Here is a 14,893-nt window from a genome sequence, read left to right as displayed (position 1 = left end):
GATCAGTATCTCAAAAAATACACTAGCTCTATATCGTCTTATCTGTGCCATATCAATCTAATCGGATACTATTGGATACGGATTGATATAAACCGTTTTGCAGTGCGCCTTCATGATATACGCGTTTATCTAACTATTGACACGCCCACGTGAACGTAATCATGATTGATCTATAGAGCGCGCAATGAAATTTATGCGTCGACTTTCTCCACTTACTATCCGCAAGTGTAAACAAGCGTCGGTTTACGTACAGAGGAGATAATGGAAGCATTATTATCAAGATACATTGCGTCACACAATTCGAGAGCGCTTCACATTTCACCACGAATCAAAGGGAAAAATTATCAGTTTTGCATCATGCTCTGCAGTGAACTTTTCTTATCTCTTGCTCGAGCAATAATTTTGAACATTTCTTTATGGCGCGAGAGACTGATTTCTCTTCCACTTTTGTGTACAGATATTTTAGGAATAATAGAAATAATTAAAATTATAAGGAATAATTGAATGGAGTCTCTCCTTGGGTGATTAAATTAAGATTCACGACTAAAATTATTTACTCGAGATGAAATTCTAAACGAATTCGTCGAAAATACAATTCCTCGAAATTGATTTTGTTGGCTCTCCACGAAGCTGAAACGACCGGGAGTTTACGGCCGTTCCTCGCCAATGATCGTGTGTGTATGCATATCCTATGTTGACACATAGTTTCTCGATTGATGCTCGCCGCAGCATAAGATTTCGGATGCTGCGGCATCGGCGTCGGTGTGGCGTCATGCATCGGGAAATTACGTCGGCATAGCGTGGGTGCGCTTAAACGAGCGCTTGCGTTTTCGCGCGAAATTCACGCTTTGCTGATTCGTAATTGTCAATTATTTAAATTTCATTGGATCTTCCTTCCCGTTAGCCGCCATTCTTTGATTGGAATAAATATCGAAGATAAAAAATCCGTGCTAAAGATAAAAAATTTATTTCCAATAATCTCGTAAAATGTAACTTTAATATCTCTAATTTTTAGAGAAAATTTATTGAGTTACTAAATATATATCCTCCTATAAAAGTTCTTGATTTGAATTGAAAAAAATAATTTATATATCAGTATTTGTGAATTATCCAAAATTGTGAAAATTTTTTTATCTTTTTTTGTTAAATCTGAATGAGAAAGAAAAAATGTTAACACACAATTGACAGAAGAGAGAATGCTTTAAATATGTTGTTATGACTAAAATTTTGTCGTTACAATTCCTGAGGGCGGGAAGACTTAATTACTGTCATGATAACTTAACATTAAACATAACTGTTAACTTCGGCAAGCATGCTTAACTGAATTCGTTGCTAACTTCGCAACTTACGAGCTAGCCAAACATAAGCTAAATGCATATATAGTTTAGCTGCAGATTCCATCGACCGGATGGTTAACTGCGTTATTGTTTGCACAATCGTTTATTACTCATTTGCTCTTTGTATCAAAATTAAGAGCAACTGATTAAGAGCAATTTATTGATATATAGAGAAGTTCAATATAGATTTTACTAGTGAAATAGAGGAATAGAAACTTATGTTTTTAAATTAACGATAAAATTGATTACCTGCATTCATTTAGAAGTTTGTCAAAAAGACAAAGTATAAATTATATATACATATATTCGCTTCCATAAAATAAAATAAATAGGTAAAAAATCGTCAAAAAGAATCGCAAAATTATTGTATCAATATTATTATTATTGTACGATATTACTACGAATATAATTGGTAGAAAGATAAAATTTACTACAATTTATAGACGCGACCAACTCGGATATATTTTCTCGTACATTAATGCATAAATTCATCCTTGTCGTAGCAGACATGTTTTACCATATGAAGTGCAAAACGTCGTTTAAGACACGTAGTGTCGCACGTGCAGACAAATACACACATGCCATCGGATATAAATCAGTCGATGGTCAATAATCGCCAGCCGCTGCCCATTCGATAAAGTACTGTATGGCACAGTAATTGCCATAAGGTTGAAATATGAAATTCAATTCGGCGGTCGCCGTCGAAATGCATTCCTCACGCCTGTTTAACTTTATTTACGAGCGACGGGGGGAATTTTTTTATGAAATTGAAATGTAGATAGATGCCTACAGTCTTCTACATTTCATAAAAATCGAGGAAAGTTTTCCAGACGCGAGCAACTCAGACATTTACAACTTGAAAGTTCAAGATGTCTCAAAATTTTATTTCTTTATAAAGCGCTACATATATTCAATTTAATTGCGTAATGTTCAATAATGCATCGCATTTTCGATTATTTGAATATTACATCTCTGACTTTCCGGATATGTGGGTGAATATAATTTATGTATATAATTTTCGGTGTATATAATTTATCAAATACAAATCATAAATTATGTATTTGTTACTCCAATTTATTTAATTCATAATTTCTCTGTACAAAAAGTAATAACTTCATGTTTTATTGAAGCTCGCAAGAAGATCGGTGTAGAAGTTTTGCGAAAGGTGAATCGCTCTTGGAATATTAAACGAATACAATTATGTCGATCACGAGTTTTGAGAGAGGCCATCTCTTGTAGAAAAATTACAGACGACAACGTATCGTCCTTAATTAACGTCGTTAGTTAAGATTGTTCATTAGCCTGATTTTCCCGATCCTCGTTTGGGTCACTGAAGTGTATCCAGTTCGATCCAAACGGATCTTGTCCACTGATGCATGCATAATTACCTGCCAGTTTAATCGCAGGTAATAGACGGCTATTAAATATCCGTCCAAAGATGGTAGTTAACGTTTTTACGTATGAAGGAAACAATTTTTACAAAAAAATGTTGTTTATAAAAGATTTTATTTATATCAAGTGAAAATAGATGTGTACCATTCTAAAAATATCGTACTATCGAGCAATTCGGAAACTAAGTGCATAGAAAATGCACAATTTCTCTCAACAAATCCTTTTTTTTTGCGTAAAAGATGCATTTGCTCAGTGTTCCATGAGAAGAGAGATAATTTTTTTCATTAATATTTCCATGATAATACAATAACATCGATATGGGATATTATCAGAGATATAAGACACACGCTATCTCATATTATTTCACGGAAAGGAGGGTAATGCTATATCTCTCGCTAGCGTGGTAAACCGATCTGTCTTCACCAGATCATACTATCATCTCTTCGGTACATTTAAACCGTTAATTTTCGAAGTATTATGCAAAAGACGAACCGCAATTTTGATTTACGTCATAATGCATTAGTCTGGACTCCATCTCAATGCGAACATATTAACTTTTGATTCAAAAATTAATTACATGGGAAAAAAGAAAAGGACATCCTTATATAGTAATAAATAATAATTTGTATTAAATTAATAACAATAATGGATTTTCAGTTATCTGTAAATTTCATATATATATATATATATATATATATATATATATATATATATATATATAACTATATAACATAATAACTATATAACATAATAGAACTAAATTCACTTGCGTTTTACATAGTTGAGGTTATTGGCAACATATGTTTAAAGTGGAAAATATTTGATATTTAGAAAATCATCTCACCGGAGATAAATTGTAAACGAATGGGAATTTAAATAGAGAACGTGGTCTTATACCGAAAGATACAATCAAAAGAGTTCTTTTGAGAGCGAGGATCATCTTGTGTCTGAATTGCATCGGCGTTGTGTCGGACAATTGAAGTTCGGTTCTCGTTCATTCCTGCCACGAGATTAGGTCCGAACTTGGCAGCTTTTGACAAATATTGCGCGTGCAAGCATAAAGCGGAGTTTTTATTTTCTAAGCAATACACTTATGTCTCGCTCCAGTTCCTTATGCGGCTTTTCTTACCCAATTCTATCTGTTCTTACGATTAGCTGCTCTACTTTTGCGACTGTTAAGTTTCGCCATTTTCCGTGTCTGTGCCTGCTATATTTAATTAATTTGTTATTCTTAATCCGACAATTTACATAAGATTTTTCATCTTTTGTGCATTTTTTAAGATGTATTTTAAATTTAAGTTTATATATATATATATATATATATATATATATATAAACTTAAATTTAAAATACATCTTAAAATGCACTTATATACAGTTATTAACCCATTTATTGTAAAAAGCTTTTTACTTGAACATATGCATTTGACATAAGATTTATCACTAATCCTTTATATATATATATATATATATATATATATATATATATATATATAATCCTTTATATATATTTTTTTTATCTGAAATATGTAATGAAAGATCTCGTTTAAAATCTCAAAAATTCAATGTAGGAATTAATTTTTCATTTTTAACTAAATGTGATTTTTAAATGTATGTATATTTAAGATATATATATATATATATATATATATATATATATATATATATATATCTTAAAAATTCAATGTAGGAATGTTAATATATATATGTATATATATATATATATATATATATATATACATTTAAAAATCACATTTAGTTAAAAATAAAAATTAATTCGTACATTGAATTTTTGAGATTTTTAGACGAGATCTTTCATTACATATTTTCAGATAAAAAAAAATTTTGAATTTGTTGAAAATTATTAATTTATTATTTATTATTAGAATTTTGATATATATTAAATAAATTTAATATATTTTAATAAATATTAATATTCTAATATCGATGCATGCACAACCTATACAACCGATTTTTTATTAATTTTTTATCTTTTCTATAAAAAAAAATTTTATTAAATCATTTTACGAGGTCTATATCTACGATAATAAGCCATAAAAACTGTGTAACCTGATATTGACAATCATTGGAAAGTTTACAGTCTTATGATCATCATTTATTCGCACAATGTGCACGTTACAGTCCCATCAATAAGATATTATGATTATCATTATCTGTTCATGAAGAAGACTTATGATCTTGTGAAATCGATTCGGGATCGTAAATTTTTATTCTGTTTGTCCTTAATTATTAGAATCGATTTTTGGAAATAATCCAGACTAATAATCCAGACTTAATAATCTTAATTCGATGATTAGACTCACGTTCATGTTACGCATGTGCCTAAGTAAGAGTATCACGCATAGAGGCATGTAAGTGACACTTGATCATATAATATTATTCCCTCGTATATATGGCTCAGGAGTGTATGTTTGTGTTTAAAAACTTGTAATTCAAACGGAAATCATAATATATTTGATGCGGATAGTCATTGCGTGACTATATTATACAGATGACATATTGACAATATTCATTTTTTAATTTTGTTTGTTAATATTCTATACTTTTAGAACAATTTTTTTTTAATAAGCTTTAAAAAAGAGCGAAAAATATGGAAGATCGAATCGAATTTCTTTTACAATAACTTATTCTTTATTAAGAATCTGTTTTCTTCTGCTAGACGGTGAAACTCTTACATGTGTGAGAACATTTTGTAGAAGAGGGAGTCTCAGGAAATATTCTCGAAAGAGAGTTTCATTTTTCGTGACAGCATTATCGCGTCATTGCAACGTTCGCTCGTGGCGTTTGTAGCATCCGTCAAAGAAATGCTATTCTATCGAGAACACGTGTATTTATTTGCGATATATTTCTTCTTATCGTGTTTGTGCAGGGAAAAATGACATTTCTCTCTTTTCCTTCTCTCGTTTCACCTCTTCTTTTCTCACTCATTTGTTTCATCCTCTCGTCCTTTGATCGTTGTATCGGAAAATCCTTTAGTATAGAAATATCACGATCAAACTTCTTTTTTATTAAACGCACAAATTTCTTTCATACAGACTGTTGATTATAATTAAAAATTAATGCACGCGTCAAACACTAATTTGTGTGTGCGTAAAATCCGTTTTGTTTTATACTCTTGCGTACGAAGAGCTCTTAATTAAGTTAAAGAACGGCGAAAGTGGAAGTAATGTGATTTGAAGTATTACATACATAATTGTATATGTATATAAATGTATATTATGCGATACGATGTTAATCCTTTGCTGTATTTTTTATGAATCGCCATATAGATTTTGTATTATTATGCGCAACATATAATAAAACAATATATTCAGACAAAAAAAAAGTATTTTTAATACTAATTTTATGGAATATTTTTAAACTCAATTCTGATATTGAATAACGATAAACCCATAATATATCATGCAATTATCGACAATTGAATGAGATTAGATGGCCATAATCTCCTAAAAGCCATCTAATCTCCAATATTCCATTTAAATAGTAAAAATGTGAGCAGTTTTTGCTTAAAGAATTATTAAAGAAAATAGCAAACAAATGAAAGAACTAATCAAGATCCCCGAAAAAAAACAAAATATTAGAAATTAATGTTGAGGAAGTTGACTACTCAATTTTCTTTTAACATTCCATGGTATTACAAAGAAACAGAACACGGAAACGATTTCCCGCATTCCACACGTGTTTCCTTCTCAGTCACGTCGCTCTCACGGGAACGGATTTCGATCGAGATCGTTGAACTACGACAGCTGCTGCCGTCAACGCGATCATCTTGGGAATCGTTACTTGCGCGAAATTCGCGGACGAAATATGTGGTTTCTCGGACAGAATGTTATAAAGTTCGCATAGACATGGGAAGAGACGACGGAAAATCCACGGGTCACAAGGTATCAAGATAAGGGGATCAACGGTAACGCGAACGATAGACGACAGTCAAGAAGCATCCAATAATAATCGTGACACACTTTTCGCCTCGAATGCGTCCTATCCCCCTGCATTATTTACCTCTCTTTGCTATGCCTCTACTATATCTGCTTTTCTCGACAGGGGAAAGCCTTGGCATTGTACCGCACGTCGAGAAAACATCGACCTACTTCGCGTCGTTGTCGTAGTTGTACCATTTTTCCGTTACGTTACATCGCCGATAAAATTAAAATTGTGCATGATAACTCATATTATATATGGAGAATAATGCTTTTCTGAATAATAAAATTTATTCGTTATAACATCATTAAAATATAACGAGCAATTGTTTGATAGATGTTAATGATACTTACGTATACATCGTTTTTTTATTTCTCCATTAATAATATTTATTTACAAATTTTGCATTAAACAATTAAGTGGGAAAACTGACAAATAAGAGAGAAAATTATATATTAAACTTTTTGTATCAGAAATAATTAAAAAAATTTGGTGCAGTTCTATTATATTATGTAATTCGATTTTATCAGTGAAAAATTGTCTCGTCTCCGCTCTATTTTTCGAAGATTTGAATTACCCATTCATACTTATAGAATAAGAGAATATATTTTTGATATATAAATAACTGATAAAATTATAATCAAGATAAGCAATAACTCAATTTTTCAGCCATTAAGGGGGTAAACCAGTGTAAAAAAGACTATTTTTTGAGAATTTTTTTCTGAAGAACTGATTTTTTTCAAATCTCTTTATTAGCATCACGAAGTACATAATTTAAACTACTTTTTGTGAAGTTTTTGTTAAAAATATTAATATTTATAGCCAATAGTGTGAATCGCTTGAAAAAAAACGGGCGCATTCGTAGTGAGCCAATGCTTGAATGAAGTTTTTAATCACAAAAACCAAACTTTTTCTTAAAATATAAAACAATAGCTTCAATTGCACGTATGGATTTGAATAAAAAATAATTTGTTATAAAATGGCGGACTTTTGAAGAAAAAAGTTCCAAAATTATGAGACATTGATTTCTGTTTTTTAACATTACAAAAAAAAAAAATTATTTAATCAAAAATTCCAGAAGCGTACAACTGAAGCTATTGTTTTACATTTTAAGAAAATGTTTAATTTTTGTTTCAGAGCTTTCGTTGTCTCGGTACGAATGCGCCCGTTTTTTTTAAGATTATATTCACACTATAGGCTATTGAAGCTATAAATATTAATATTTTTTAATTTCACAAAAGGTAGTTCAAATTATGTACTTTGTGATATTAATAACTTTGTAATATTAATATTAATAAGTAATGTGACAAAAAAAAACAATGATTTAGCGGAAAAAAAATCATTGAAAATCATTTTTTTTTCAACTATTATATTGATTTCCTCCCTTAAACGTGCTTGCGCTATAAATATTTCTAGATATTTCCGACGTCACGTATATATGATATAATTATGAAAAATATTGGATGTATTCTGCAAAAAGTACCGTTTAATTCGCGAAACGATCCGTAGATCGGGAAAACCGTCGAATATAAATATGTCGACGAAGAGTTATTGTTTTGTTTACGTGGATCTCGTAATGTCTGTCGCGTAACGCATTTTACTGGCAGCGTTATTCGCGCCCACCATGGAAATAGATTACGAAAGAAATTCGCGGTTCTGATATGTCATGCTGAAGCTTCTCAAGAAGACAAGGGTAAAAAGAGCCTTTTCTCATGACTGTCAAGCACTCCTGTTCGTCGATGATATAAGAACGCGTAATCCGCTTTGCCATTCTCTTATTCTTCCTTTGCCCGTTTTTTTTTCTTTATTATCATTTTTTTTTGCATTAATGAATGAGAAATTGTTCGTTTAAATATTACACGTTAAATTTTATGAAAATTCGTAAATTTAAAGAGCAATAGTATTTATAATATTATTGAAAAGGAAAAAACATTCTCTATATTTTCCCTTCTTTTTTATGTAATATATGTATATATATATATATATATATATATATATATAAAATATTTTACACACATTAATTTTTAAATTGTATAATACATATAATTTTTAAATTATATATTATATATACATATATATATATATATATATATATATATATATAATTAACAGTAAATATTTTGATAATTGCATAATTGCATCTTAAAGTCCTGAAAAGAACATATCTCTTTTACTTGAATTTATTTCATGAATTTATTGAAATATATTTTGTAACAAGTTTTTTATTTTTATGATTTATAACTTGAATATGTATCTATATTTCTAAAAAAGGAAACTATTAAATTTACAAAACAATTAAATAATTATAGAACTTACAACAAATTCTATATTTGAGTATTGCGGTTTGGTCCGCGCGCGCGAATTAAATAAGAAATATCTTTCTATTAGAAAATGAACCTTGCTCTCTCTCTCTCTCTCTCTCTCTCTCTCTCTCTCTCTCTCTCTCTCTCCCTCTCTCTCTCCTCTCTCTCTCTCTCTCTCTCTTTCTTTCTCTTTTCTTTCACATACATATATATACATATATATATAGATTACCAAAAAAGAGTCGAGATTCGCTGAGAGATAAATGGGCCGAGAGACTAGAGCTCTCCTTACGAGACCGAATTCTGAATTGGCGTTGATAAAAATTCTGTCAGGTCGATTAACGACTGCCAGTTGGAGTAGTGCCATTTGTATCGCAGGAAACTATGTTGGGTGTTAGACCTTTAAACACGTAATATTATTAAATTCTCGCCAATCTTTGTTTCTTTCGCATATAAAATACAGCGAAGAAAAGAAGCGAATATGGAGCAATATAATACAACTAAAATAATGTCAGAGCGAAATCATACATCAAATATGTAGAATACAATCTTTTTTAAACATTGATAATTTTGATCATAAAATTAAGAAACATAAATGTTAAGCGTTTTGTAGTAATTAGACTGTGCGCATATTCACGATTCACAATTCGTGATTCATGGAAATTCGTCATTCATCATTCTAAATCCTCCATACTATTAGCACTTTTCAACATGCATTATAAAGGCATATAAACAAGCACGAATTTTCACGCGATTCACGCATTGTGAATCGCGAATACACGCATAGTTTGACGCTAACATGCCTATTAATTTTTTAATTTGTAACAATTTTTACATTATTGATTTCTGTTGTTGCTGATATTTAAAATTCGTAATTATAAATAATATTATTACGTATATATTATATTTAAAATGTTTTTTAACGCATTTATATTTATTGCAACATGGAAGAGATTAATGTTCTACAGTTTCGAAAAGCATAAATCTCCGATTGCGGTGAAATTTTAACCAAAGCTTGTCCTTGACTTGAATATAAAGCACCTTGAAGGATTTTTGCCGACAAGGCCCCGTTTGTCTCCTATCTCCTTTTAAAGTTCTAAACATTTTTACTGTATATCTTCGAAAATATTAATTTTAAAGAAAAAAGTGTCAGACAAAAAATGAAGCTCCTAAAAAACTCTACAAGAAAGATTATATACGTTTTTTTACATAAACCCATTTTGGATGTTGATATGATAAATTAAAATAATAATTTTAACTCTATCGTGTTAATACATACAAAAGTATATCTGTGGAGGCAGTGTGTATTAACACACTGCGAGGTTCCACATAGGTTTATAAATTTTCACGCGAAGCAAGATTTAATCCAAACCTATGTGTCTAGTTTTTTGATTGGCTCAGAACACATTGCCTCCACGCATATAATTTTTTTTTTTTAATGCTAAGTGAGATTCCACAAAAAGAAACTGATTTGGGGAATCTGACAACTGAAAGAAACCTATGAATATATGTTTCTATGAATCAGATTTGATACATTGTATTAATATAGCGTTAAAATTATTATTTTATCACATAACTCCAAAAATAATAGATTTATGTAAAAAATGTATATAACCTTTTTGTAGAGTTTTTTTGAAAGCTTTATTTTTTGTTTAAAACTTTTTTCTCTAAAATCAATATTTTCGGAGATATACAATAAAAATGTTTGGAATTTTGAAGAGGGATAGGAGGCAAACGAGACCTTGTCGGCAAAAATTCTTTAAGGTGCTTTATATTTAAGTCAGGGACAAGCTTTTAAAATTTCAGCGCAATCAGAGGTTTATGCTTTTCCGATCTTCATTCAATTAATGTTATACTTCCTCCCTCTCTCCCACCTTCCCGCTTCGAGTCTATTTCCATATCATTTCGCCAAAATCTATAATGGCTTTGACAATTAACTTTTAATGTAATCTTAAATATAATAGTAAAGATATATATAAGTCATCCAGCAAATAGTTGTAAATGTTATAATTTTCTCTAAATATTCTGAGCGCTTTACGTACTTCATGGACGGTTTTTCAATTAGTTGAATTATCATAGATTTTCACGCGATAATGTATATCTTTTACCACACATATATTATAAAAAATAAAATGTTTATTTTTTTATAGTACATAAGCGTGTATACATGTTTTGCATCATACATATGTAGATAATTGCAAAAATATATTTATCAACACGTTTGCATCTAAATTAGTCGCAAAAGATACGAATAAGATGATATGAAATGTAAGTAAGAAAATAGGCTAATTAACAATAAATAAGGAACTTTGTAATTGGAATTTTATTCTCTTTTGTGAAAAATGCCAATTTTCTTGAGAACATTCCTGATATACCAATTTAATGAAAATTTGAAGATTGTTTCTCGATAGCTGGTATAATTTCTTTGGAAGTCTTAAAACAAGCATTTCACATTCAGACAAAGCAGCGAATAATTAATTGCATTTTTTTTTGCTTTCAGGTGATGGAGGCGGTGCAGGCGGAGATGGCGATCCTATCGTCGGTAGCACTAATTCCGAGAAGAAATCAGGATATGAGACCAATCTGTATCTCTATAGTGTAAGTACAAGTCTGATAAATTTAATCTTTCTCTTGACGTGTTTACTTTTAATAAACTTTCCAATCTACATATATTTTAATTTGAAAATTAAGGAATGGAAAGAGAAAGCTTTCTCATTTTATCTTAAAAAAAAGATAATACACACTCATCCACACGCACACATAAAACATTAATTATTTTTTTCATTACTATATTCTTCCAAAGGTATAGTATTTATTATAAAAACAGCGATCTCTATATAAACGGAATTAAAGTTAGAGATTATACATCGTAATCTTCAGAAGATCAGACTTTTTCTTTTTTATCTACTACAAAACTATATTTATAACTATATTTTATTATATTTTATTACTTAAAATTATATTTCTGTATGAAAACTTCAAATAAAATCTTAAAAATGATAAATATCTCCTCGATAATGTCTAATATACTATAAAGTTCTAAAGAGAAAACAAGCAAGAATTTTGTGACATAATCGAGTGTGAGCTAACAATTCTTTTTTGGATTACCATTCCTTCGAAACGACAGTTAAGCCGCATACTTTGGTCTGTCGTCTCCTTTTCACTCTCTTGTTCCTGTTCTTCGGTATTTTAAAGAAGACTCTGCTATTTTTCTAAAGAGAGAGCATTCTCAGCTTTAGTCGGCCCAGTTTTCTCTGCTCGATTCCATTCAAAACTGCGAGCCATTATCGAGTATTGAATCTTCTGAAGCGAGTATTGTGTCTCGTCGAATCCGTTAATTCGCTTTACAGTGACTTCAACCCTCTCAGTATTCTTATATTCCTCATATTTTGTTTAGCTCTATTGAATGCTATTATGTTGATATTAAACTTAAGAAAATAAACAAATAACTATTAAATAAATATTTTTATTTAAAAATAATTTCTGTCAAAAAAAATTTAATCGATAATTATAATAATACTAGTCTTGCAAGACAAAGACAAAGAAATAAGATGACTTTTTTTCTATCTGGAAGACAGTTTAGACTCCCATTTTTAAATAGTATTTATTATTTTGTTTATTCTGCAAACTTGTTAAGTTTCTTCAAAATCATAATACAGGATAAACGAAAAATGGTTGAATTTGTGAACATCCTATCCATTTTAGATCAGAGTTTCGGCTATAAAGGCTTTTCGTGAAAATTGATACAAATGTTCATCAACACGTTGTAACGTGCGAAAATGAAGAAAGGAATTAGAAAGACACATCACGCGAGAAATAGAATGGAGATTAAGACGCGTTATAATTTGACTGAAGAAAATCGCCGTGGATTATCGGATCTTCTTGATTCTCTGACACTCTTTATGACCAATAATAATACATTTGATATACATAAATCTGTATTGTTTGTATGTAACGCAAGAATGGAATGCCACGACATGAAAAATAATCATCACGAAATTAGATCAACAACACCGTAATATTCTCATAACGAGGTTGCGAGAACTTACATGACAAAGCACCACTAATTTCCATAAAAGCGTCCCGACGGATGGAGTTACGCGACACTTTTCCGCAAATTTATCAATAAAATTGCAAATGAGATTGCATCCCTTATACGCGACACAATAAGAAATCTTATATGGGATTACAACGCGAGTGAAGATCGCGATTTTTATCATAGGAATAAGCATGTGAGTGATAATAAGAGTTGATGGCTGATCGGACGGTTTGCTGGTCTCTGAAATTCAAAAATTGTTTTGGATTTTATTCAGTAATGAAGTTTATACACGACGAGACAAAAATGAAAAAAATAATACGTAGATGAATAAAAATAAAAATAAATCTAGTATTTATAATGAAGTAGCAAAAATTGATTAGACAATCGTGACTTTTAAATAATAAATCTGTATATCTCTTATTAATTTGGAATAAAATATTCGAGGTGTCCCTTCTTCTAAAAAAAGCACGCACATTGAAAAATTATATCATCTTTTTTTATTAAAACACTCGATCAAAATGATATGAGAAAAGAGCGTAAAGTAAAAATATTATTTTCAAAATCTACAATAGTATATATATATATATAATCAACGGATGGATAAAAATCAAATTGAATTATAGGAGGAAATGGAAGATCGTCCGCGGATCTCGACGTTGCTTAACAGTCTGGCCAACTATAGCAACACCATCCCTGCCGCGACCGATCCTGACAGCAAACCGGCGCCGGCTGTGGGAGGTGGAGCGCGAATGGGTACCCTCATAGGTGTCTATCTGCCATGTATCCAAAACATCTTCGGCGTGATCCTTTTTATTCGGTTGACATGGGTAGTCGGTACGGCCGGCGCCATTCAAGGTTTCTTCATCGTGCTTTGCTGCTGTTGCGTAGTAAGTATAGGCATCTATAGAATGTAACTGCATGGAAAATCAAAATCTTAACTACGTGTTGCGTAAAATATGTAAAAAATAATATTAAAGTTCTTCCAACTTCTTGGTAGATTTATCCGTCAATCATTCATTAGATATGAGTATAAATAGAAATTTTAACTCGGTGATGGAATACAGAGTAAAATTGCCTCTTGGTAATAATAATTTAACTCATAAGTAAATTTTATTAATATATGAAACAACACTTATTGATATTTATCTAATGAGTGATTGAGGGGACCATCTACCAAGAAGTTGGAACAATTGATCTTAAGTGAGGAAACTTGTAAATAAGAACCAAGACGCGATTATTGGCACGCAAAATTTTTGTTGTTAAATTTCAGTGATAAGTATGCATTAAAAATGTACGTTTTATACCGTTTTTCATCCATATTAATAACAAAATATTTGATAAACAATCAATTTTGTATTTTGTTATTATTTATTACTGTTAGTAATTTAGTACTCAGAGTCTATTGTTAGGATTAAAATGTGAAAAATATATTCACATTTCAATTCTAACAATAGACTGAGAGTACTGAATTACTAACAATAATAAATAATAACAAAATACAAAGTATATACTATATACAGGGTGTTTTGCAAAGATTGTGCCAACGCTCGTGAGCGGGTAGAGCACAGTAAACTGAACAGAAAAGTCCTTTACCATTTTTTGATCTGAGCTTTCTTTTCGTTGTTATACAATGTTAAAGTTAGCTAATCAGCTCCTGCCTATACAACAGAAAGCCGTTTCGTTACTCTGACCCCCGACGCCCCTCCTTTGTTTTCTATTGTAGACAGGCGCTGATTAGCTGACTTTAACATCGTATAACAACGAAAAGAAAGCTCAGATCAAAAAATGGTAAAGGACTTTTCTGTTCAGTTTACTGTGCTCTACCCACGAGCGTTGGCACAATCTTTGCAGTACACCCTGTATAAAGATTTATATATAGAA

At 30.5% G+C, this 14,893-nt stretch overlaps 1 protein-coding gene across 6 annotated transcripts in view; it reads left to right on the top strand.

Moving 5' to 3' along the window:
- LOC126853323 (solute carrier family 12 member 6) overlaps positions 1-14,893 on the top strand; it is an 86,567-nt gene that overhangs the window by 65,321 nt on the left and 6,353 nt on the right. For all 6 annotated transcript variants that reach the window (XM_050598938.1, XM_050598940.1, XM_050598939.1 and 3 more), the window contains 2 exons: positions 11,474-11,571; positions 13,636-13,899. In XM_050598938.1, coding sequence (XP_050454895.1) covers positions 11,474-11,571; positions 13,636-13,899 — 362 coding nt within the window. The remainder of the gene's footprint in view (positions 1-11,473; positions 11,572-13,635; positions 13,900-14,893) is intronic.

This window comes from Cataglyphis hispanica, chromosome 12 (genome assembly GCF_021464435.1).
Source record: "Cataglyphis hispanica isolate Lineage 1 chromosome 12, ULB_Chis1_1.0, whole genome shotgun sequence".
Lineage (NCBI taxonomy): Eukaryota > Metazoa > Arthropoda > Insecta > Hymenoptera > Formicidae > Cataglyphis > Cataglyphis hispanica.
The sequence above is the reverse complement of the archived record's forward strand: the minus strand, read 5'-3'. Positions and strand labels throughout refer to the sequence as shown.